At 41.7% G+C, this 27,107-nt stretch overlaps 1 protein-coding gene across 4 annotated transcripts in view; it reads left to right on the top strand.

Annotated features, from left to right (window-relative positions):
• Positions 1-27,107, top strand: part of ppp2r2bb (protein phosphatase 2, regulatory subunit B, beta b) — a 181,602-nt gene that overhangs the window by 100,446 nt on the left and 54,049 nt on the right. For all 4 annotated transcript variants that reach the window (XR_009655734.1, XR_009655733.1, XM_060935889.1 and 1 more), the window contains exon 2: positions 8,300-8,397. Coding sequence is in view for 2 of the 4 variants with exons in the window: in XM_060935889.1 (XP_060791872.1) it covers positions 8,300-8,397 (98 nt within the window). In the remaining 2 variants the exon portion in view is untranslated. The remainder of the gene's footprint in view (positions 1-8,299; positions 8,398-27,107) is intronic.

Here is a 27,107-nt window from a genome sequence, read left to right as displayed (position 1 = left end):
CCTTAGGTCGCTGAGGCGGGCGGGGCTCACTGCCAACCCGAAGAAGTGTGCGATTGGGCGGGTGGAAGTACGGTATCTGGGCTTCCACTTGGGTAACGGGCAGGTGCGTCCCCAAATTAATAAGACAGCAGCGATTGCGGCCTGCCCGAGACCCAAGACCAAAAAGGGGGTGAGGCAGTTCCTGGGGCTGGCTGGCTATTATCGTAGGTTTATACCTAATTATTCGGACGTCACCAGCCCGCTGACTGACCTCACTAAAAAGGGGGCGCCAGATCCGGTCCAGTGGACAGAGCAGTGCCAGCGGGCTTTCTCTGAGGTAAAGGCTGCACTGTGTGGGGGGCCACTTTTGCACTCCCCTGACTTCTCTCTCCCTTTTTTGTTACAGACGGATGCGTCGGACAGAGGGCTGGGGGCCGTTTTGTCCCAGCAGGTGGGGGGAGAGGACCGCCCAGTGTTATACATCAGCCGGAAGCTGTCAGTGCGTGAGGGGCGCTACAGCACTATCGAGAAAGAGTGCCTGGCCATCAAGTGGGCGGTCCTCGCCCTCCATTACTACCTGCTGGGGCGCTCTTTCACCCTCTGTTCGGACCACGCGCCCCTCCAGTGGCTCCACCGCATGAAGGATGCCAACGCGCGGATCACCCGTTGGTATCTGGCGCTCCAACCTTTCAACTTCAAGGTGGTCCACAGGCCAGGGGCGCAGATGGTCGTGGCGGACTTCCTCTCCCGTCAAGGGGGGGGGGGGGGGGGTCGGCTGCGGGCCGGACGGGCGCCCGGCCTGAGTCGGGCAGTGGGGGTATGTGGCAGCGGGGGCGTGGTCAAGCGCCGGTCTGTGACAGGAGGGCGGAGTTGGGGAAGGTAAGTGGCAGAATCGCTTCACCTGAGTGTCATTAACCTGTGTTTTGTGTGTGTTCTCCCCAGTAAACCGCCTTACTTAAGGAGGGAAAGGGAGAGCGGAAGGGAGTTTTCTTCCCCGGCAGAGCCGACAGTGTGTGTGTGTGTGTCTCTCTGCCTACTTGGTTTAAAACATTTAAACCAAGTCTTTTCAGTCTAACAATTGTTAGACTGAAAAGTTCGGCAATAAAGCCTTCTGAAAACCCTTGATCTCTGTCCTGCCGTCCCCTGTGCTCCACCCACACGCTATTCGCGCTACACGTGTATTCCGCCATTACTGTTGGGCAGCACGGTGGTGTAGTGGTTAGCACGGTTGCCTCACAGCAAGAAGGTTCCGGGTTCAAACCCAGCGGCTGGCAAGGGTCTTTCTGTGTGGAGTTTGCATGTTCTCCCCATGTCTGTGTGGGTTTCCTCCGGGTGCTCCGGTTTCCCCCACAATGCAAAGTTAGGTTGACGTGGGGTGGCCTTGGGCTGAGGTGCCCTTGAGCAAGGTACCGAACCCCTGACTGCTCCCCGGGTGCTCTGGTGTGGCTGCCCACTGCTTCAGATGGGTTAAATGCAGAGGATGAATTTCACTGTGCTTGAAGTGTGCATGTGACGAATAAAGGTTTCTTCTTCTTCTCAGGCAATTACTAAAACCCAGAACGGGATGTCACCGGTTTTAGCAACAACTGCAGGGAGGTCACTGCCTGAGTGATACGTCCCATCCCGTTCCGTCCCAGGTTTTAGCAACAACCCTCGGCTCACTCCGGGAGGACTGGTGCAACTGAACTCACTTTCCTTTTAAAAAAAAATTACTTTTCTTTTCTTGTAGTTTTCTTTTTCTTTAATTGTTGATACTGCACCCTCTTTCAATACAGGCTTATAGCCAATGCTTCTCAACAGATCAGAGGTTTTGTACGAGTCTTCAGTAAAATGTGCAGAGTAGAGGAGAGACCACTTCATAGCCGCCCAATGTGCCCGTGAACTTCTCACAAAACGCGTCCAAATCTTTGCAGTTTGAACATTCTTGGACCATGAATGCAACATAAATCCACCTTCTGTCATGTTGCTGCACCAGCCAAAAACGCATCTATGTGGCATGGCGATAAATTAGCTCAAAATGGAGGATCGGAGTTGCAGTCAGCTCTGTGTTTTAGTATAGTGGAAATGGCGATGAGACCGATAGACTTCCTGCTGTGACGTTACAGATGTCAAGGTGCTTGAAGTGCTTGAAGTGTGCATGTGACGAATAAAGGTTTCTTCTTCTTCTCAGGCAATTACTAAAACCCAGAACGGGATGTCACCGGTTTTAGCAACAACTGCAGGGAGGTCACTGCCTGAGTGATACGTCCCATCCCGTTCCGTCCCAGGTTTTAGCAACAACCCTCGGCTCACTCCGGGAGGACTGGTGCAACTGAACTCACTTTCCTTTTAAAAAAAAATTACTTTTCTTTTCTTGTAGTTTTCTTTTTCTTTAATTGTTGATACTGCACCCTCTTTCAATACAGGCTTATAGCCAATGCTTCTCAACAGATCAGAGGTTTTGTACGAGTCTTCAGTAAAATGTGCAGAGTAGAGGAGAGACCACTTCATAGCCGCCCAATGTGCCCGTGAACTTCTCACAAAACGCGTCCAAATCTTTGCAGTTTGAACATTCTTGGACCATGAATGCAACATAAATCCACCTTCTGTCATGTTGCTGCACCAGCCAAAAACGCATCTATGTGGCATGGCGATAAATTAGCTCAAAATGGAGGATCGGAGTTGCAGTCAGCTCTGTGTTTTAGTATAGTGGAAATGGCGATGAGACCGATAGACTTCCTGCTGTGACGTTACAGATGTCAAGGTCATTCACTCAGACCGCTACCTATATGAATCACTTTAATAGTAAAAATTACTATATTAAATTTCTTGTTAACGCTTAAAACTATTCCTGTGCTATTCTTGAGGTCTCAAGGCATTTATAAACGAAAGTGAGGCCATGGCTCTGCATATATGCTTTAAGAAGCTGGAGGCATGTTGGAGTCAATGTCTACGAAGTATGGTAAAAGATGGATGGAAGCAAAGGCACATTACAGGAAGTGATGATGAAGAGACAGATTATGCCTTCATTTACACGAATGAGCAGATCAAGAACATTCTCAAAACAACACCCTTACGTGATGTTATTTATAGCCAATACCTTAAGTACATTGGCCACGTTTGTTGTGCAGAAAACATAGCACTGACTAAAATATTACTGTTTGCAAAACTGGAAGGAAAGTACTACCGTAACCCTTGGGTGAAGATATCCGAACTCCTTGGAGTTTTCAGTAATCAGACGAAAAGAATGACCCAGTCACGAAATGGGTTCACTGACTTGGTAAGGAAATGTTTCAAGTCGCCTCTGTAACGGCAACGCCCATTTTATGGAGGAATCTACAGGTACAGGTATGTTTGAGCAATAATATGTGCATCTTGCCATGCTACTTTCAAATGTATATTTACATCAACTACTTCACAAAGTTTTATAAATAGTCTCACAGTTATCAACTTTGACTGGATCACTGTCAGACCCCACAGAACTTGATCAGGCAAGTGAATGCTTCGAGTCAATGTTTTGCTATACTTTAGATAATGTAGCTCCACTTAAAAGAAAAAAATTATTAGAGAGAAAAAACTAACACCCTGGAATAACAATTACACACGCACGTTAAAACAGACCACTCAAAAATTAGAAGACACTGGTGTCAAATGAAATTGGTAGTATTCCAATTAGCATGGAAGGAGAGCCTGCTGAAGTATCGAAAAGCTCTTAGTGCTGCTAAAGTGATATGTTTTTGTAGATGGCTTTCACCTTTTCTGGCAAACATTAGCGAACATGCATGCATGTGTTTTTTTGGGGGGGTTTTTTGTGTTGTTGTGTTTCAATTTAGATTATAGACGCCTGAAAGCTGTTCTTACCCTTTTGATTATTATTTTAGAACTGTAAGCAACTCATACCTAGCATTCACTGTGGACTTTTTGAGTAGCAACGCTGCCATCTGGAGGTTTACATCCAGATTGTTTTTCGAGGACTGTTCTCTTTTCTACTCCATTTCTTGTATTGTTCTGTTATGGGGTATCAAACCAATGCAATTTAGGAGCAGGAAGTAACACTGCATGATAAATCGGTGGTATGTATACTAGCTTTGGCATCTCGACGCTTCTTGCGGACGAGCTTGTATTGTTCTGTTATGGGGTATCAAACCAATGCAATTTAGGAGCAGGAAGTAACACTGCGTGATAAATCGGTGGTATGTATACTAGCTTTGGCATCTCGACGCTTCTTGCAGACGAGCTTCAGACATACACTGCTATGTTCACTACTAGAAGGGTGGGGGTTTGTGTGTATGTGGGGTGGGGGTAGGGTTGGGGGGGATGTTGTCCAAAGCCCAGATGGGTGGGTTTTTTTCTTCTCTCTCTTTTTTTCTGTCTCTTTTTTCTCCTTCTCCTTTCCATCCCCTCTGTGTCATGGCCCATCACTCACAGGGAGCCCATGCGTTGTAGTTCCTATAGAATTCATCAGAAGTTACTTAGTCTCACCTGCCTGACATAGATGACACCAGACACTACAATGCATTGTGGATTGAATGGGCACTGTATTAAAATAATAACCTGAAATGTGCGTGGCTTAGGAAGGCAAATTAAACGATGGAAAGTTCTCGCACACTTAAAGAGCCTTTCAACTGATATTGCCTTTATACAGGAGACACACCTACGCATGGAAGATCATACAAGATTGTGTAAGCCTTGGGTCGGTCAAATCTTCCATTCCAATTTTAACAGTAAATCCAGAGACACTGCTATCTTAATTCATAAACGAATCAGGTTCACCCCTGATCAGGTATATTCTGATCCTGGCAGTCGTTATATTATAGTTTCAGGTTTGCTTTTTCAAACACCTGTGGTTTTAGCAAACTTGTATGCCCCAAATTGGGATAGCCCAAATTTCATGTCCACTGTATTTTCTCATTTACCAAATTTGGATACCCATCAGTTAATCCTGGGTGGAGATCTCAATTGTGTTACTAACCCTACTATTGATCATACTCACTCTGAATCAGCGACGCCATCAGCCATGTCTAAGTCTTTAACATCTTTTATGGATCAAATTGGTTGTGTTGACCCTTGGTGCTTTTTTCATCCCAGTGCTAAAGATTTCTCCTACTATTCCACAGTACATCAGGTGTACTCCCGTATTGATTACTTTTTTATTGACAAGGCTCTTCTATCCTCTGTATGCACTACACAATACACAGCGATCGTAATTTCTGACCACGCCCCCCACATTTTAGACCTTTGCCTGCCATCTGGTTCCCTTAGACACCAAGGAAGTTGGAGACTTAATTCTAGCTTGCTTGCTAACACAGAATTTTGTGATTATGTTTCCACAAACATTGACTTTTTCCTAGAAACAAATAGATCTGACTATGTATTTCCTTCTCTCTTATGGGAAACACTAAAAGCATTTATCAGGGGTAGTATTATATCTTTCAGTGCACAATTAGCTAAGAACAGAAGATTGAAACAGCAAGAACTGACAGATGCCATCAAGATTAGATAGACAGCAGGCCTTAGTAATCAACCCTGATTTAACTGCTAAATGTCTACAATTGCAAACTGAATTTGACTTACTGTCAACACGGAAAGCAGAACATTTATTGCAACGTACAAGGACAACTTATTACGAGCATGGGGATAGGGCTGGTCGTCTTCTAGCCTCACAACTGAGACGCCAATGTGCTTCCCGTTTTATCTCACAAATTTATGATTCTTCTCATAACCTGACTACAGACCCTTCCACAATAAACTCAGAATTCTCCTCTTTCTATTCTACACTTTATCAGTCACAAACTCCTCCTGACAACTCTTCTATGGAGTTCTTTCTTGATAACTTAGGCCCACTTTACACGGGGACGGTATAAAACAAAAACGCAAAAGTCCGTTTTCGTTCTCACTTTTTTCCGCGTCTACACGACCGTTTTCAAGGAGGAAATCTGCGTCTATACGGTGACGCATAAATGTCTCCGCTATGTCTGCACGCATGCGCAATGTCTTCTGTCTTGTCTGATCTGCACATCTGCGCTGCTGTTCTGTCAAGTTATCCTACCAAGCCTACTACGCATGCGCGAAATCCAGGAGGGTAGGAAAATTCAACAGTAGTTTTGTCCCACCGATCAGCTGGGCTGATAGAAAATCGGTGAGAATTTCACGCATTTGCCGATTTTTATGTTTTGTGCGTATTGGTCGAGTCTTTGGCCGAGTCAAATAATTTGTAATGACTTGTTTTGAATAATAAAACGGTCTGTATGAGAACTTGCTAGGATAACTTTACAGAACACCGGTCCGGCTGAGGTACTGTAGTGCTCGAGGGAGGAGCAGGAGCAAACCGAAACTCTTTTAATCTGCCTTTATTAAGTAACACTCACTCTTGTTTCGGTGAAGAAGAGAAAAGGCAGTGTCCATCTCAGCAAAATAAACCCGTTTGGCTGCTAGTTTTGTTTTCAGTCTCGGGTTTATGGTTTCACGAGCGGCTTGAATAGGCGGCGCGCGTGCGTGTGTGTGTAACTTGGCGACACCAAACTGAGGAGCTCCAGCTGGACGGGTGAGCAGGAAAACACATCTACTGCATTAAAACACAGAGCAGCTTGAAGGTCCGTTAGATCCATGTAATCAGACATGCTCTTACTTTTTTACTTACTTTCTTACTTCCCGGGCTGGCATGTGCAGTATATGACATATGTATGACATAAACGCGTACCCGACGTGAGCAGATCCGAGCAGAGTTTCGCGTATTGGGTAGTTTAGACGGATATGCAACGGGGGCCGTTTTTAACTTATCCACTCTGGAAGGCGTTTTCAATTTTATCCGTTTTTCAGCCTCGGAAACGCCGTTCTCGTGTAAACGAAAGGCACTTCTGATAAAATATTTAGTCATTTTTACCCGACAGCGTCCTCGTGTAAACGGGCCCTTAGAATTTCCTACTTTAAATGAAGATTTGTCAGGGAGTTTAGATGAACCCCTTAGGTTGGAAGAAATCACCACCTGCATTGTTCAAATGCAGAGTAACAAAAGCCCTGGCACAGACGGTTATCCAGTAGAGTTCTTTAAGAAGTTCTCTACACAACTTGCACATTAAGTAAAATGAGGTGTGCTTGTATTGGAATTTCAGCACAGACACTGGAATGAAATGGCTGCCATACATAGAGATGCTGATTTATGAAAAAAATTTGATCTCTTAATTTTTTTCTGGAGCTGTATATTCCTACTACTAACAGGGGTGGATCCAAGAAAATTAGAAGGGGGGCATCAACCCAGTAAGGCCAGGGGTCCGGGGGCCGTCAGAGGTCCCCGGAAGCTCTGCAGGTATTAAATGCCTGGAGATGCATTTTGAGCTGTTAGAGACATGTTGTAAACACCTTATATCAATAAATTATTACTATTTTAGCAACTGCAGTCTGAGCTCCTGCTCAGGACATCCAATGTACATATAACACAGTGAATATACCCAGGTAAACGGAGGTAATGTAAGTGGCCACTTAGGACAGAGCTTAATACCGAGATAACTCTAAGCACAGACTTGCATGTCTATATAAACAAAGAGTTGCATGTCTGTAATACAAAGTCAATAACTGCAATCTGAGCTCCTGAGTCTAATAGACTGAGATAACTATACAATGATTGCATGAATTGCATGTGAACAAGTTCTATAATAAGTCTTAGTTCCCAAGACTCAGGGGATTTCAAGCAGATTTTCTTCAAAGCCGTTGCAAAAATCAACACCTCTCATAGACCTATCCAGCTGCCATCATAAAAATCAAAGTGAGGCTCACCCCCAAAATGGCACGTGTACCATGTCCATACACAGGGTATGGTAAGTACAGGGATATCCTATTAATGAATATGAGCAGTAGCCAGACAGCCAACACGTATGCAGTAAGCCTACTGCAGCATCTTATCATTTTGGCTTGTGAGCATGCGTGTTAATGATACCATAAACATAAAAGGATGGTGCACACCCTTTACATGTAGTCTACAGTGCAGTCTGGGAATACAGTATGTTATTATGTAGATGCACCAAGTTCCCACGCCCTGTTAAAATCCTACAGGACTCATCCAGCTTGCTTTTCACTACATTCAATGTAACGAGTGAAAAAAACGAACCTAGGACCTACTATCAAATATAAATTTATACCATAAATTCTTCAGCTCAATCCCACATAGCAATTTATTTTGTTTATTTTTTTAAACCTTATTAATTAAATTAAAAACGGCAGGCATATCTTGGAATCTGCAATACTAAAACTATTTTTTTTTTGGTCGGCGGGTGCTGGGTGTGCCCCCTCCCCCTTTAAATCCACACCAGACTAATATACACATTATATTTTTATCTTTATCCAGCTGACATCATATCCACTGTTGAGTTCAACTCCACTGGGGAGCTCCTTGCCACAGGGGACAAAGGAGGTCGAGTGGTGGTGTTCCAGAGAGAGCAGGAGGTAGGTGTATGTATGTATTCTCCACTAGCTGATCCCCATTAAATGACTCTTACTCTCATTAACATACTTTATACCCATTCCTCAATAAAACATACTTTATAGTTTGTCGGTAAACACACCGTAATATAGATTAGATTAGATAGAACTTTATTGATCCCTTTGGGCGGGTTCCCTCAGGGAAATTAAAATATATCAGGACTAATTTAATTGAACTGCTTTTGGCCCACTCATATCTCATAAATTATAAGTACAAATTTAGGGGTTAAATTGTGGTTGTTTGGTTATTAGCTCATCTGGCCAACAGGCGATTATGCCATCATGTATTGTCTGTCGTACGTCCGGCAGCGTCAACATTTCACAATAAGCTTCTTCTCTTTCAATTCTTCACCAGTTTTTATTTTGGCAGGAAGGTAGGTCTGCCTGGGGGGCATATAGCTTCTACCCAAATTTTAATAATTGCAATTAATAATGAAGATATGGAGTAATTAAGCCCTAACGAGCAGTTTCCACACAAATCGCTTCTTCTCCCTCAATTCTTCACCAATTTTGATTCTTTCTGGCATGAAGGTCGGGTACCTAGGGTGCATATAAATTCTACCCAGATTTGATAAATTACAATTATTAATGAAGTTATGGACTGACTAAGCCTTAATGAGCAGTTCAACAAAAATCGCTTCTTCTCAGTCAGTTGCTTGCCGTTTTGGATTATTTCTGGCAAATAGCTAGGTATTCATCGGGTGTGTATAACTTCTATATATATCTCATAAATAGTGTATATAGCTTGCAACATTTATTGCACAAAGTGGCCCACTTTTGATTGTTTTTTCTGGACTGGACAGGGCTACGCCATCATTGACAGTCTCATTTGTTAAGTACACACATTGTCCAAGTGTTCTGTAAGGATGGGTAAATACATCTTTGTTGCATCCTGCTCTTATTTGCTGCTGACATCTCGAAAACCATTTCATGGTTCATGCTAATCTCTGGTAACAGTAAGGTGTCCCGCATTCCCCCACCCTTTAACATCCAACAAGGTTAAATCTGTTCCCATTAAGACCCCGTCCACACGTAACCGGGTATCTGCTAAATCGAAGATATTTTTCTACGTTTTGGCCTGTCATCCACATGAAAACACATCAAAAACGAATATTTAAAAAAACTCCGGGCAAAGTGAAGATTTTTGAAAACTCCGTGTATGCCTTTTCGTGTAGACAGAGATAACCGGAGTTTTGCGTTTTAGAACGTCACAATCTGCGCCAAAAAAATGACAACAAATCTGCCCTGACGTCAAACGTGCGACCTTTGTTTACTGCAGAAGCCAGATTAAGCATGGACTTAAGCTAGCCGCACACCACGGCGATCCACGCGGTACCGAACCGACCCATTTCAGAGCCGACTCCCGACAGGGCACGCACATATCCCCCGACTGTTGACGAGTGCAGTCGCGATTGAAGCGGCACGTGACAATAGCTTTGTGATTGGCTATTGGATATAGTTACTGTTAAATCCAACACTTGAAGATGCTACAGGCTGAATTACAAATGACACAACACGGAATATGTAGCGCACTATCTAGGCTGCACGAGCTATTATTACCAACCTTAAATAGTGCACTTATATAGGGGAGTTAAAGCGATTTGGAATTCAGCCACACAACTTGAGCAGAGTGGCTTTCCAGCCCACTGTGTCTATGGATAAAGCTTCAGTCTATGGAATTACAGTATATACCTGCATTAGGTGCTACCAGCACGTATTTCTCGCGCTAGAAATTGTGTTTAATGATGTCACGTGTTATATGCGAAAGATATGATTGGCTATTGCTCGCGACTCTCGCCGATCAGTCTGGCTCCCGATTAGTTTTTCGAATCGGCTGTGAGATGAGTCGGTACCATCGAAAACTAGTCTTTACGCCTGACTCGCGACTTCAGTTGGCTCGGTACGCTGAAAATCGGCGTAGTGTGCGGCTAGCTAAAGAGTAATGGATCGGAGTAGTGCCTTGAAAGCGTTAATTATTGTGCAGGTGCTATTTACATGTTTAATTTTAGAAGCCCAACTACTGCTCCAAGAGCACAGGCGATGTGATTAGGGGGTCGGATTTGGGGAAATAACCATCTACAGGTTTGGAATGCTTATGAATGTGATTGAAAACGCAGATGTTCGGTTATGTGTGGAAGGGATTTTTTCCGAAGACGAGGTGGTGTGGATAAAACATTTTTATAAACGGAGGGGGGGGGAAAATGTTCGGTTTTAAAAATACCCGGCTACGTGTGTACATGGCATAAGATATCCCACTCCATTCAACTCTTCTCTTTCCTGTCTATTGATTCTAATGCTTCCCAAATAGATAGTGCACCCTTTGGGATTCCATAGTCTGATTGAGATTGCCCACAATCATGATTCATCAAAAGGTCTTATGTTAATGCCTTGCTCACTTCTTCTGAAAACAAAGAGAAAAAAAAACTAAAAATTGCCCACACATGTGCCACTGCAATGCAGTACAAATGACAGAGATCTGTGGATTTCAGCCAAAAAAGAACAAGAACAGAGATACATACCCAAAAACCCACATATAATATACTTATTTGTTCCAACCCTCTGCCGAGGATATACTGTACAGTGGTGCTTGAAAGTTTGTGAACCCTTAAGAATTTCTATATTTCTGCATAAATATGACCTAAAACATCATCAGATTTTCACACAAGTCCTAAAAGTAGATAAAGAGAACCCAGTTAAACAAATGAGACAAAAATATTATATTTGCTCATTTATTTATTGAGGAAAATGATCCAATATTACATATCTGTGAGTGGCAAAAGTATGTGAACCTTTGCTTTCAGTAATAATAATAATAATAATACATTTTATTTATAAGCGCCTTTCAAGGTACCCAAGGACACTGAACAGTAGAAAACAAACAATAAAAGCAGAACAATACAATAACAATAATAAAATAATAAGAAATCAATAATAACAATAACGTTGTTAAAAATCAAAGAGAAAAAGCCAAGCTAAAGAGATGTGTTTTTAGCTGTTTCTTAAAAGAGGACAGTGTTGAGCATTGGCGTAACGCTAGTGGCAGGGCATTCCACAGCTTTGGGCCATTTACACTGAAAGCTCTGTCACCCATAGAACAGAGCCGAGAGTAAGGGACTGCTAATAGGTGGGCATCTGTAGAGCGAAGATTTAAAGGTAACTGATATGGAGTTAGGAGATTTGATAAATAGGGAGGGGCCAGGTTATGTAGGGATTTGTAAACAAGTAAAATAATTTTGTACTGAATGTGGTATTTAACTGGGAGCCAGTGCAGGTTGTATAAAACAGGCGTGATATGATCCCAGGGCCTGGTGTGAGTGAGTACCCTAGCAGCTGAGTTTTGGACATATTGCAGCCTATTTAGTCGCTTGGCTTGGATACCATCGAGCAGGGCATTGCAGTGGTCCAGTCTTGAGGTGACAAAAGCATGTATAAGTGTTTCAGCTGCAGATGAAGTCAAGGAGGGACGGAGTGTGGAGAGACTTTTCAGGTGAAAAAAAGCTGTTTTAGTGATACTTTTAATGTGTGAATCAAAAGTGAGAGTACAGTCCAGAATAACACCCAAATTTCTTAATTCAACAGTAGTGGAAGTGAAATAACCAGAAATAGATAGCTGTGGGTGCTCCAGTTTTTTCAAGATAGAAGGGGTGGAAATGAGGATGGCTTCTGTTTTGTCTTGATTTAATTTAAGAAAATTCTGCACCATCCAGTTGTTAACAGCATTTAGACAGTTGACGAGATTAGACGGAGGGAGTGAATGAGAGGGTTTGGTATGAATATAAATTTGGGTGTCATCTGCATAACAGTGAAAGTTAAGCCCATAATGCTGTATTATGTGGCCAAGAGGAAGGATGTATGTTACAAGTAATAAGGGTCCCAAGACAGAGCCCTGAGGGACACCATGAAGGAGGGGTGATTTCGGGGATCTAAAGTCTCCAATTGACACAAACTGTTCTCTCATGGTAAGATAAGATTTAAACCAGGCTAAAGAAGAACCAGTGATACCAAGCAGAGTTTCTAAGCGGCTCAATAAAAGATTGTGACATACAGTGTCAAAAGCTGCTGTAAGGTCGAGGAGAACAAGTATACTGACATGGCCAGTGTCAGCAGCTAACAACAAATCATTGACAACCTTGACCAGGGCAGTCTCGGTGCTGTGCATGGTCCTAAACCCAGACTGAAACTTCTCCCAAAGATTATATTGAGTTAAATGCTCTTGGAGGTGATTGGCAACAATACGCTCAAGGACTTTTGCAATGAAGGGAAGATTGGAAATGGGGCGATAATTTTTAAAATCATCAATAGCTGCTCCAGGTTTTTTCAAGACAGGAGTGATAGCTGCTGTTTTGAGAGCCTGAGGGACTAATCCAGTTGAAAGGGACGAGTTTATTATCTTAACCAGCAGGGGACAGAGAACTGGCAGGCAAATCTTGACCAAAGAGGTGGGCATAGGGTCGAGGAGGCAGGTGGTAGGCCTGGATTTAGATACTAAGCCAAAGACATACTGCTCATCAACTAATGAAAAAACAGAGAAAGATCCAACTGGTGGTGGACAGGAAAAGGGGACATTAGAGGGAGTGATGGAAGTGGATTTGATCTGCTTGTATATAGAGTTGATTTTATTTTGGAAAAATTCAAGAAATTTACAGCAAAGATCAGTGGAAGGAGTAAGAGGAAAGTTTTGAGCAGGCAAAATAAGTTTGTTTACAGTAGAAAAAAGTGCTCTGGGGTTTCCTTGGCCTCTGGAAATAATGGTGGTGTAATAGCTGGTCTTGGCATCAATTAGAGACTCTTTATAGGCAGAGACATGGTTACTATATGCTAGTGCATGAACTGTCAGGCCAGTTTTATGACTTAGTCTCTCCAGCTGCCGACCAGCAGCCTTCATTTTACAAAGCTCAGGTGTAAACCACAGAGCAGAGTGAGAGAAAGAGACAGTATGCGTCTTCAGGGGGGCAAGGTGATTGAGAGAGTCAGCAAGGTGAGATTTATAGAGCATGACTAACTCCTCAGGGGATGAGTTTAATGATTTAGTGGTCAGAATAGGATGTAGTGTGTCAAATAAATCAGCTGTAGCTATGTTTTTTGTGTTTTGTGTAAACGTGGCTTCTCCATATACTCATATCCTACAGGAGTAGCTTCATTTAAAGCCAGAAAATCATTTGGTATTTGCCATGTTTCAGTTAAACATAATACATCTATGCCAACATCAGTGATCAAGTCATTAATGTAGGGTGCTTTTTTATTAAGAGATCGCAAATTTAATAAAGCAAACTGCGCATTTCTTGAGGAAGGGCAATTCTGTGAAGTTTTAACTAAATTTATGGAACACAAGTTCGTAAAGTCAACAGAGTGCCTCTCAACGACAGTCCACTTGATGTTACGATTCCAGCTCCAAAACGAATCAACGTTGTTTGGATGTTGATGGCGAGCAAACGTCCGTCCAGAGCCCCTGTGTATATATTTAGGCCGACGCAGGAACCCAAGATGTTTGTGCGCAAGCAGAGTGTCAGGGAACTTATATGTTTTATTCCCCAAATAGTGGAGATAGGCAGATGAATATTTAAGTGCCATGGAGAAGTCCCAGGAAAGCCGATGCAAAAGTTTTGGCTCACTGTAAAGCCGGTGTCGGTGGCTTAGATCAAAAACAAGGAGCCAGAGTAGAATCACTGTTGCATGCACCAAGCAAGCAAACGTAGGCTACACATAGAACAGCTAGACAGACACCTGTGCCCTTAACACGTTAGCCAACAGGATACTCACTTGACACTCCAGAGGGCAGGCAACAAAAATAGCCAGCCCTAGGGAGAGCTAGGAGAGCTTTTGTTCATTCAAACAAAAACTTACCCTCATAGCGAGTAAGAGACTTACCCAAAAGAACAGGTAAGGCGGACACAGGGTAGTCAGCGTTAGTAGTAGCCTAGTCCATTAGTTTGACCAACAGTTCAGTAAACTCCTGTTAAAGTCCAGACAGGTAGATAAGATGAATCCCCAGTCAATACACAGTCTATCTCCTGATTTCAACAGTAGCAGATGGCTTATCTTAGGATGTCAAGAGCAAAACAGGTTTCCGAGGGCGTTAGAAGTCTGACACAGGTATTCCTGGAATCCGCTCAACAGGTAACGTTACTGTTTAGGCAAGTATTTGCAGATGAGATTCAAGGTAGCGCGAGATAAGAAACCCATCTCCAAAGAAGATTAGGAGAAAATAAAAACACACAGATAGCATGAAAGTAAAATGCTAAAAATAATAATACAATAACAAACAAATACGGGACCGAAGAGTAGCGGCAGCCAAAAGCACCAGCGTTCACTCAAAACCGGTATCTGGTGTGACCCCTTTGTGCAGCAATAACTGCAACTAAACATTTCTGGTAACTGTTGATCAGTCTTGCACACCAGCTTGGAGGAATTTTAGCCCATTCCTCCGTACAGAACAGCTTCAACTCTGGATTGTTGGTGGGTTTCCTCACATGAACTGCTCGCTTCAGGTCCTTCCACAACATTTCCATTGGATTAAGGTCAGGACTTTGACTTGGCCATTCCAAAACATTAACTTTATTCTTCTTTAATCATTCTTTGGTAGAACAACTTTTGTGCTTAAGGTCGTTGTCTTGCTGCGTGACCCACCTTCTCTTGAAATTCAGTTCATGTACAGATGTCCTGACATTTTCCTTTAGAATTCACTAGTATAATACAGAATTCATTGTTCCATCAATGATGGCAAGCCGTCCTGGCCCAGATGCAGCAAAACAGGCCCAAACCATGATACTACCATGTTTCACAGATGGGATAAGGTTCTTATGCTGGAATGCAGTGTTTTCCTTTCTCCAAACATAATGCTTCTCATTTAAACCAAAAAAGTTCTATTTTGGTCTCATCCATAAAACATTTTTCCAATAGCCTTCTGGCTTGTCCACGTGATCTTTAGCAAACTGCAGATGAGCAGCAATGTTCTTTTTGGAGAGCAGTGGCTTTCTCCTTGCAACACTGCCATGCACACAATTGTTGTTCAGTGTTCTCCTGATGGTGGACTTATGAACATTAACATTAGCCAATGTGAGAGAGGCCTTCAGTTGCTTAGAAGTTACCCTGGGGTCCTTTGTGACCTCACTGACTATTACACGCCTTGCTTTTGGAGTGATCTTTGTTGGTCGACCACTCCTGGGGAGGGTAACAATGGTCTTGAATTTCCTCCATTTGTACACAATCTGTCTGACTGTGAATTGGTGGAGTCCAAACTCTTTAGAGATGGTTTTGTAACCTTTTCCAGCCTGATGAGCATCAACAACGCTTTTTCTGAGGTCCTCAGAAATCTTCTTTGTTCGTGCCTTGATACACTTCCACAAATATGTGTTGTGAAGATCAGACTCTGATAGATCCCTGTTCTTTAAATAAAAGAGAGTGCCCACTCACACCTGATTGTCATCCCATTGATTGAAAACACCTGACTCTAATTTCACCTTCAAATTAACTGCTAATCCTAGAGGTTCACATACTTTTGCCACTCACAGATATGTAATATTGGATCATTTTCCTCAATAAATAAATGATCAAGTATAATATTTTTGTCTCATTTTTTAAACTGGGTTCTCTTTATCTACTTTGAGGACTTGTGTGAAAATCTGATGATGTTTTAGGTCATATTTATGCAGAAATATAGAAAATTCTAAAGGGTTCACAAACTTTCAAGCACCACTGTCTATATATAATTGTATTGACACAGAGGGCATATGTTTACTGCATATTAGCATGAGGCATATTACTTCATACTGTGCAAATTGCATTTAATAGTCTGCCATTTTCAAAGACATGTCCTTCCTAGAGGTGAGTGACGAAATGGGTCATTGTTGTTCCTTTAAATTTCAACTCCAATTTAGAAAAAGTTGGGACAGTAGGTTGAAATTGAATTTAAAACTGAAAACAATGATTTGTAAATAATCTTTGACCTGTATTGCACTCAGTACAATACAACAACACATTATTTGATGTTTTAGCTCATTAATTTTATTGTGTTTTTTTTAAATTAACACATTTCAATCTTGATTCTTGCAGTACAATACAAAAAAGTTGGCACTAAAGCATTTACCACTTTATAATTCTCATGCATTTGCATGCTCAAGCCCAGCAAAGCTCGAGCGCCCACTCACCACTCATGTCCATTAGCACAGAGTGCGTTGCGCACACCCTTGGGATGATTCATCATTGGAAACACCTGTTGCTGATGGGGAGGGCAATAAGGGTGTGCGCATATAAGGACGCTGTCTACACTAACACTTTGTGAAGTATTAACACTGTTTATTGTCATGTTTGTTCCTAGCTGTGTTTAGTACTCTATTTAGTGACTCTGCTTTTGGTTTGCTTTCAGTTTCATTTATTTTCATTTTGGTATTCTGACCTTGTCTCACATTTTGTATATAGCATGCTTGTAATTAAAAACCTTCCCTGCGCTTACATCTGCCTCAATGCTGCTTTCCTGACAATAATGTTCCCATAAATGTATGTGTTACTGCTACTGTCCCTTCCTGGTCATCGTCACCCAGCCCACAGACCTCCTTCTCACCCTCTCAGCACCCCTCAACCATCATACCTCCAGCTCAGTGCTTCACACCTCCATGCATAATACCGAGCACTCAGCTGTGCTCTTCTTTGTCCTTCGACAGAGGACAAGTCAAGAGGGTACTGAGTAAGATGAAGGCAAGAAAGGCTGCAGGTCCTGATGGCATCAACCCTGGGCTCCTGAGGCATTGTGCTGACCAGCTGTGTGGAATAGTGCGGGACATTTTCAACTTGAGCCTGGAACAGGAAAGAGTGCTGGTCCTTTGGAAGGCGTCATATGTAGTTCCGATACCAAAAACTGCACACCCCACTGAGTTAAACGGATATAGACTAGTGGCGCTGACCTCTCACCTGATGAAGGCTCTGGAAAGACTTGTTCTGGCACATCTCCGCACACTGGAGGGGCCAGCTATAGATCCCCTGCAGTTTGCCTACCAGTCAGACATCGGGGTGGAAGATGCAGTCATCTACCTGCTTCATAGATCTCTCTCTCATTTTGAAAAGGCAGGAAGCACTGTTAGAATCATGTTCTTTGATCTATCCAGTGCCTTCAACACCATCCAACCGACTCTTCTGAGGAGTAAGATGGAAAGCGCAGGGGTGGACCATCATCTTACCTCGTGGACTATGGACTATCTCACAAACAGACCACAGTATGTGAGACTAAAGGACTGTGTGTCAGACACCATTCTTTGAAGCACAGGGGCTCCACAGGGGACAGTCTTGGCCCCATTTCTGTTCATACTTTACACTGCAGACTTTAGATACAGTACAACTACCTGTCATCTACAGAAGTTCTCTGATGACTCTGCTATTGTGGGCTATATCCTAGATGGCGATGATGGTGAGTACAGAGAACTGACAAGGAACTTTGTGGACTGGTGCCAACAGAACTCCCTCCAGATCAATATAAGTAAAACCAAGGAACTGGTGGTGGATTTCTGCAGGACGAGGTTCTCTTCACCTACCCCAGTGAACATTCAGGGAAAGGATATTGAGATCATTAGGAGTTACAAGTACCTGGGTGTTCATCTGAACAATAAACTGGACTGAACTGATCACACACACACCCTGTACAAGAAAGGCCAGAACAGACTCCACCTGCTGAGGAGGCTCAGGGCCTTTGGAGTTCAGGGTCCACTTCTGAACTCATTTTATGACTCTGTGGTGGCATCAGCCATATTCTATGGAGTTGTCTGTTGGGGAAGCAGTATTATAACAGCAGAGAGGAAAAAACTGAACAAACTGATTAGGAAGGTAGGATCTGTCCTGGGATGTACACTGGACTCAGTGGATGTAGTGGGGGAGAGGAGGATGTTGGCCAAGTTGTCATCCTTAATGGCGAACACCTCCCATCCACTGCCGGAGACAGTAGCAGCACTGGGCAGCTCCTTCAGTGACCGGCTCCTCGATCTGCGGTATGTTAAGGAGAGATACAGCAGCTCCTTCCTCCCTACTGCTGTGAGACTGTACAACCAGCACCTCACCAAGCACAGCACCAGACACTCCTCACAATAATGAACAATACTGTCCAGATCACTTCTACATCCATAGAAACCCCTCTGAACGTATACTGTGTGCACTGACTATCAGCATCAGTACTTTACAGCAAACTGCTAGCTACACATGGTTAAAATGGCTCTTGTGCAATATACCGACTTACTTGTGCAATACTACCTGGGTAATACTGTTAATAATACCTGTACAATACTTACACATGCAATACCACCTTTGTAATCCACTTACAGTGGTGCTTGAAAGTTTGTGAACCCTTTAGAATTTTCTATATTTCTGCATAAACAGGACCTAAAACATCATCAGATTTTCACACAGGTCCTAAAAGTAAATAAAGAGAACCCAGTTAAACAAATGAGACAAAAATATTATCCTTGGTCATTTATATATTACGGAAAATGATCCAATATGACATATCTGTGAGTGGCAAAAGTATGTGAACCTCTAGGATTAGCAGTTAATTTGAAGGTGAAATTAGAGTCAGGTGATTTCAATCAATGAGATGACAATCAGGTGTGAGTGGGCACCCTGTTTTATTTAAAGAACAGGGATCTATCAAAGTCTGATCTTCACAAGACATGTTTGTGGAAGTGTATCATGGCACAAACAAAGGAGATTTCTGAGGACCTCAGAAAAAGTGTTATTGATGCTCATCAGGCTGGAAAAGGTTACAAAACCATCTTTAAAGAGTTTGGACTCCACCAATTCACAGTCAGACAGATTGTGTACAAATGAAGGAAATTCAAGACCATTGTTACCCTCCCCAGGAGTGGTCGACCAACAAAGACCACTTCAAGAGCAAGGCATGTAATTGTCGGCGAGGTCACAAAGGACCCCAGGGTAACTTCTAAGCAACTGAAGGCCTCTCTCACATTGGCTAATGTTAATGTTCATGAGTCCACCATCAGGAGAACACTGAACAACAATGGTGTGCATGGCAGAGTTGCAAGAAGAAAGCCACTGCTCTCCAAAAAGAACATTGTTGCTTGCCTGCAGTTTGCTAAAGATCACGTAGACAGCCAGAAGGCTATCGAAAAAATGTTTTGTGGATAGATGAGACCAAAATAGAACTTTTTGGTTTAAATGAGAAGTGTTATGTTTGGAGAAAGGAAAGCACTGCATTCTAGCATAAGAACCTTATCCCATCTGTGAAACATGGTGGTGGTAGTATCATGGTTTGGGCCTGTTTTGCTGCATCTGGGTGAGGACGGCTTGCTGTCATTGATGGAATAATGAATTCTGTATTATACCAGTGAATTCTAAAGAAAATGTCAGGACATCTGTCCATGAACTGAATCTCAAGAGAAGGTGGGTCATGCAGCAAGACAATGACCCTAAGCACACAAGTAGTTCTACCAAAGAATGGTTAAAGAAGAATAAAGTTAATTTTTTGGAATAGCCAAGTCAAAGTCCTGACCTTAATCCAATCGAAATGTTGTGGAAGGACCTGAAGTGAGCAGTTCATTTGAAGAAACCCACCAACATCCCAGAGTTGAAGCTGTTCTGTATGGAGGAATGGGCTAAAATTCCTCCAAGCCGGTGTGCAGGACTGATCAACAGTTACTGGAAACGTTTAGTTGCAGTTATTGCTGTACAAGGGGGTCACACCAGATACTGAACGCAAAGGTTCACATACTTTTGCCACTCACAGATATGTAATATTGGATCATTTGCCTCAATAAATAAATGACCAAGTATAATATTTTTGTCTCATTTGTTTAACTGAGTTCTCTTTATTTACTTTTAGGATTTGTGTGAAAATCTGATGTTGTTTTAGGTCATATTAATGCATAAATATAGAAAATTCTAAAGGGTTCACAAACTTTCAAGCACGACTGTATGTTAACTATATATGTGCAAACCATTTAATTTATGCAAGTTTGTTAATTTTTTTTATCTCTAAATGTGTAGTTCATTTCTTATATATTCTTTTTTGTATACTTAGTACTTTTGCACTACTCCTTCACTGCCTTATCTTTTTATCTTTATATATTTTGCTGCTATAACAATGTAAATTTCCCCTTGTGGGATAATAAAAGGCTATCTTATCTTATCTTATCTTATCTTATCTTATCTTATCTTATCAAACACTTAAAAGATGTTTAGGGACTGAAGATACCAAGTGATGAAGCGTTTCAGGTGTTATTTTTCCCCCCCATTCTTCTTGCAAACAGGTTTTAAGTTGTGCATCAGTACAGGACTGTCATCATATTTTTCATTTCAAAATTCACCACATACTTTCCATTAGGGACAGAGGGGACAGGCACCCTCTTCTTCCACAGCCATTCCTTTGTAATGTGTACATAATGTGGTTTTGCATTGTCTTGTTGAAATATCCATGGAAAGGATGTTGTCTTGAAGGCAGCATATGTTGCTCCAAAATCTAAATGCACTTTTCTTTTTTTTTTGACAAATATCTTTATTGATTTTTACTTAACACACAAAAACAAAACAACACGAACAAAAAGGCACATTAAGAGACATAATCATCAGAGACAACAGTAGATAAATATAGAAGCTGGACCTTAACATTGGTTAAAAAAATAAAAGAATGACATGAGCAAACAAAGGACAATAATTACACAGCGTCAGAAAGACCTCCTCCTTCCACAAATTCCATAAACACTTCCCAGATCTTAACAAATCTGTCATATTTCCCTTTGATCAAGTAAGTCAATTTTTCCATAGCAATACAATGTAATAGTCCTTCTGCCCACTTTTGTTTACATGGCCTATACATAGATTTCCATGACAAAGAAATTTTGTGTTTTGCTTCAAGTAGACAATATATGACCATTGATTTCTCATACTTACTGAGTGTACAATTTTCTGGGAAAAGTCCCAGTATACAAAGCTTAGGGCATACTGGGAGAGGTACATCGATAATCTTAGACAAAGTTGTAATTATCTCCTTCCAAAATTCCTGGATAGTGGAACATTCCCAAAAACAATGAAATAGTGTACCTTTATGTGTACCACATTTAAAACATAGATCAGGTGTGTTAGGATCAATACGATGTTGTACTACAGGAGTGATATATGTTCTCATAAGCCATTTGTACTGAAGTAATTTAAACCGAGTATTTATTGTTTGGACTTGGCTTTGTAAACATACGTACTTCCATTCTTCAACAGAAATTTCTTCCTTAAGATCCAGACACCAGGCACGTCTTTTATCCTCTGAGGATTCTTTTTGTTTTGTAGTGATTATTTGGTAGAAACGGGAGATAAGTCCAGGTTTACCGCAAAGATTCACAGCTATGATTTCAATGGAGTTCAAGGAGGGCAGGCTCAAGGAGTTTTGAGTTTTTGTTATGAAATGTCTAATCTGTAAGTATTTGAAAAAGTGTTTAGCATCAATGTTAAATTTTTGTTTGAGGTCAGTAAAATTTAAAAAGACATCTCTATCATAAAGATCTGATATTTTGTTGATACCTTTATTAGCCCATATCTTAAAGCCAAGATCATTGGTGCCTGGTGTGAAATGCTTATTTCCCCAGATGGGAGTGAATTGGGACAAAGCAGCATTTTCTTTCAAGTAATTCAATACCTCATGCCACACAATCACTGTAAGTCTAACAAAAGGGTTTAGGGTAAGTTTCTTCAAAATAGAAAGCTTTGCTGAATGAAGATACAGCTTGAGGGGGATTTTTGAAGTTGTACTTTCTTCAATCCTCACCCAGGTGGGAAGTGATGTAGTGTCAAACCAATAGGAAGCTGCTCTCAATTGTGCAGCCCAGTAGTATCCTTGGAGAAAAGGGACTCCTAACCCACCTCTATCATATGGTAAGTACAACAGGGTCATGCGTAACCTGGGGCGTCTATTATTCCAAATAAAATGACAAAAGATCTGTTTCATTTTGGTAAAAAAGTTGGTAGGAGGGGCAAGTGGAATGGTTTGAAAGAGGTAAAGAAGTTTAGGAAGAATGTTCATTTTCAGAATGTTAATGCGACCAATCATGGATAGTGGTAGGGAATTCCATCTGTCTATAGAACCTATCACAGATTTAACTATGGGGTCATAATTAGTGGGTACCAGTGATTCTATTGTTGGTGTAATCTTAACTCCAAGATAGGTAAAACTATCCTGAATATTCCTGAAGGGAGTGTATAGTGGTGGAGTTAATCTTTCTGAGCTTTTCAGGAACATAATAGTAGATTTTGTTGCATTGACTTTATAGCCAGAAAAGCTCCCAAATGTTTCTATACATTTCAATAGAGCAGGTACGGAATGCTTCAGGTTGGTCAGGAAAACAATTACATCATCAGCAAAGAGTGCTATTTTATTCTCAATATCATTTACGTTAATACCAGTTATGTCAATGTTGTTTCTGATTGCAATAGCCAAGGGCTCTATGGCCAACACAAAAAGAAGGGGTGACAAGGGACATCCTTGTCTTGTACCTCTGGAGAGAGGAAACTGTTTGGATACCATGTGATTTGTCAGTACTGATGCTCTGGAGTCAAAGTACAAAGTCTTAATCCAGTCAAGGAAGTAACCGCTTATACCAAAACGCTTAAGAACTTCAAACAAATATGTGTGTTCAACCATATCAAATGCCTTTAAAGCATCAAGACCTATTATGGCCATGTCAGGTGCCTCTTTTTTAGCATGAACAATATTTAACACCCTACGGATATTGTGGAAACCCTGCCTACCCTTAATAAAACCATTTTGGTCTGGCTCAACAATAGATGGCAAATGTTTCTCTAGTCTGCGTGCAAGAACTTTGGCTATTATCTTAGCATCATTATTGATCAAAGATATTGGGCGGTATGATTCGCATTTTGTTGAAGGTTTGTCAGATTTTAATATTACGGTTATAAGTGCAGTCTTTAGTGTTGAGGGCAATTCCCCTTTCTCTAGTGATTCTTCACACATCTCTAACAAGGGGCTAAGTAGCATACCTTTAAATTTTTTATAGATGTCAATTGGAATGCCATCGGGTCCTGGCGTTTTCCCTCCATTCATACTATCAATAGCCTCTGATAATTCACACCGGGATATTGGGGAGTTAAGTTCTTTTTGAGCGTTGTCATCTAGTATAGGTATGTCTATTTGGTCTAAAAAAGTTCCAAGTGAGTGAGGAGTTGCTTTAGTTTCTGATGTATACAGTTTTGAATAAAATGACTGAAAATTATTATTAATATCTTGTAAATTAGTAATTGGTTTCCCTTGTTCAGACTCAAGTTCCAAGACTGCTCTTTCATTCTCTAAAGATTTTATGCGCCAAGCTAATAGCTTCCCTGCTTTTTCCCCTTGGTCATAGAATGACTGTTTTAGTTTCATTAGACTAGACGCTGCCTTATTTGCTGACAACTCGTTATACTGAGCCCTAAGAATGTCCAGTTTTTGTTTAGTTTGGTTCGAATTGTGGAAATTAAATTCTTCTTCCAATTCCCTAATGTCTTTTTCCAGCTCTGTCAGCTTTATATGTTGTTTATTTGAGATACTGCTTGTATAGCTGATCATTTGACCTCTGATAAAGGCCTTGAACGCTTCCCATCTAATAGAGGCTGATGTCTGGTTAGTATTAATTTTAAAGTAGATATCAATATTTGCCTCAAGAAATGTCAAAAACTCCGTATCATGGATCCATCTTGGGCTTAATCGCCACACTGAGGGTCCTTTGGAAGCTCCAGTAATAGTATAGGAGAGCAGCAGTAGTGCGTGATCTGAAATGACAATACTTTTGTACCCACAGTCATTCACGTTTTCTATAAGAGATTTAGACAGAAGAAAATAATCAATACGAGAGTATGAATTATGAGTAGCAGAGTAGCAAGAATATTCACGTTTAGACGGGTTATTGTATCTCCAAATGTCACAGAGACCCAGCTTATTTATGTGATGTTGAATTGTTTTCCTGCTCTGGATGTGTGTGACATCAATACCTGAGGATTTATCAAGAGCTGGATCCAGTGTACAATTGAAGTCCCCTGCTAGACAAAAGCTGCCATACAGAGATGATAAAGTCAAAAATAAATTGTCATAGAAGGGAGCATCATCATTATTAGGCCCATACACACATACCAAATTAACACCCTGGCCCAATAAGGAACCCCGCACAACACAATATCTGCCTGCAGGGTCCAATATGGTACTATGAATTTTCAAAGGAATAGAGGAGTGTATAAGTATTGCTACCCCTCTTGCATGAGAAGAATATGTTGCTGCTATGACCTGCCCTGACCATCTCCTTTTTAAAGGTGCAAGTTCAGATGACAGTAAATGAATTTCCTGAAGGAAGGCAATCTGTGTTTTTAGTTGTTTCAATCTGGATGTTACTTGTTTCAACTTCACCAACTTTCTAAGACCTCTTACATTCCATGAAATCATATTTATCTTTAAATCCCTGCTCATGCCATCTGAAAATTAAACACTACCACTGTTGTCTTAATAATCAGAACATATAGTATTTTCAATAATGTGCCTTCAAAACAGATACATAACACACTAAACCAAGGCCTATCCCAAACAAGGCTAAACACCGTCTCAGTGCGAACAAAAACGCACATCCCAACCTCCCCCCAATGATCAGTGTCCCAGCTAGGCTCCAACCTGATCCTATAAAAGGAGCAGTGAGCAACAGTAGTCACAATAAAGAAAAATGAACAGTAGACAACAAATTAAAGCATTGGATGTAAACTCCGCCAAAATAATTAAGAGATGAAAAAAAAAAAAAACTTTTGTGACCAATAAGAAAAATATTTCACAGTCCACAGTGGCCAAGACCAGACCATGGCTTATCTCTGACTAATATGACCATACCATGTCAGAGGAGAGCAGTTACACATTCTGTTATTATTGACCATCTAGATTATGAACCAAAATTGTTATTGTGTTACTACCCATTTTCCTCGGAGGACTCGCGTCGGCTTTCTCGCGGGTTGCAGGGCGGCAGCTTGTCGATGAATTTATCAGCCTTCTCCGCAGATTTGAAGTAGTGCCAGGCGTCTTCGTGCCAAATTCGGAGTTGCGCGGGGAACATGAGTCCATAGTCTCTATTCAAGTGTCTCAGTCGTAGTTTTACCCCATCAAAAAGTTTTCGTTGTTTCTGGACCTTTGGTGACAGATCCGGGAAGAACATCACAGGGTTATTGTCAAGTTTAACCTCCTTCCGACGTGCTGCGTTCCACACGGTGTCTCTGTCACGATAAGACAGAAATTTCACGAGCACAACACGCGGCTTTGTCACACTCTGTTGTTGGTTTTGTGCTGACGGCGTCGTACCCAGGCGATATGCTTGCTCGATGTTTAGTTGATGCTCGATATCCAACACCTGCGGTAGCCATGCCCTCAGAAACTCACGGCAGTCTCGTTTTTCAAAGCCCTCAGGGATTCCAACCAGTTTTAGATTACAACGCCTGCGCTGGTTCTCAATCTCCTCCATCTGCATAACTAGTTTGTGGACCTTCTCTTGTGTGGTGTCAGTGACTCGTGTGAGCGAGGAGATCTGGTCCTCCGCCGCACTAATGCGACTCTCAGCTGCAGTGAGTCTTTCTGAGAAGGTCCCTATAGCCTCTTTAATCCCGTGGTTGGACGTAACCACTTCGTGCAACTGCGTGGAGAATTCGTTTCTAACTTCATGTAGTTGCGCGTTAAAGTCATTTCTGAGTGACTGAATAGCTGACAGGATTTGACTCACATTGCTAGCTTCGTCCTGACTTAGCATATTGTCAACTTCGTGTTCGTCCTCCTGTAAAAGTCCAATGTCGTGTTTTAGTGGTTTATTTTCCCGTTTTCTCCCTCGATTCCTCGACATAATACGATGTCCACACCTTAGAATTGTTTTGGGTCACAATTCGCACGATATTAACTGTTAAAGTTTACAATTTATTTCAAATCAGGCGGAGCCCTCTGTCCAAGCGACCTTTCAGCTGCGCGCCATAACCGGAACTCTAAATGCACTTTTCTGCATTAATGCTGCAATCACAGAAGCATAAATTACCTTTGCCAAGGGCATTGACACAACCCCATACCATGACAGACTTTGGCTTTTGGACTTGTTGCTGGTAACAGTCTGGATGGTCCTTTTCATCTTTGGTCCAGAGCATATGGTGTTCATTTCTTACAAAAAAGGCCTGGAATACTGATTCATCTGACCACATTACATTTCCCCCGTGTTATGGTCTATCCCAGATGCCACCAAGCCCAGAGAAGTCAACCGCAATTCTTGACACAGTTATCATTGTTAGGTAGGGCTATGAATCGAACCCAGGTCACTGGTGTAGTAACCCAGCAAACACCCACTAGGCTAGGCATGACTCAAGTGCAGAGGAGTGAGGCCAAAGCTAAAGTTCAGTGAAGTTTATTTGCCAGAGCACAGAAGTTCAGGAAAATCTACAGCTTGTGAAAAAAGCAAAATCCACGAAGGTAAAATTTCTATCAGTCAGGAAATCCTAACACACAGGAGATACAAAAAGTTTAAGAGTCCAAAAAAATCCAAAACCAAAGAGAAAGCAAAAATCCAAATGCTCAGAGGATACAAAAAATGGCAAAGTTCCAAGATAACAAAAACTAGTTCCAAAAAGTCCCAAAAGAGCAGTAACCCAAAAACTAAAGTCAAAAGGCACAGGACAAAAGGTGACTCACAATAAAA

This window comes from Neoarius graeffei, chromosome 12 (genome assembly GCF_027579695.1).
Source record: "Neoarius graeffei isolate fNeoGra1 chromosome 12, fNeoGra1.pri, whole genome shotgun sequence".
Lineage (NCBI taxonomy): Eukaryota > Metazoa > Chordata > Actinopteri > Siluriformes > Ariidae > Neoarius > Neoarius graeffei.
Note: the sequence above shows the minus strand (reverse complement) of the source record. Positions and strands in the feature narration are given on the sequence as shown.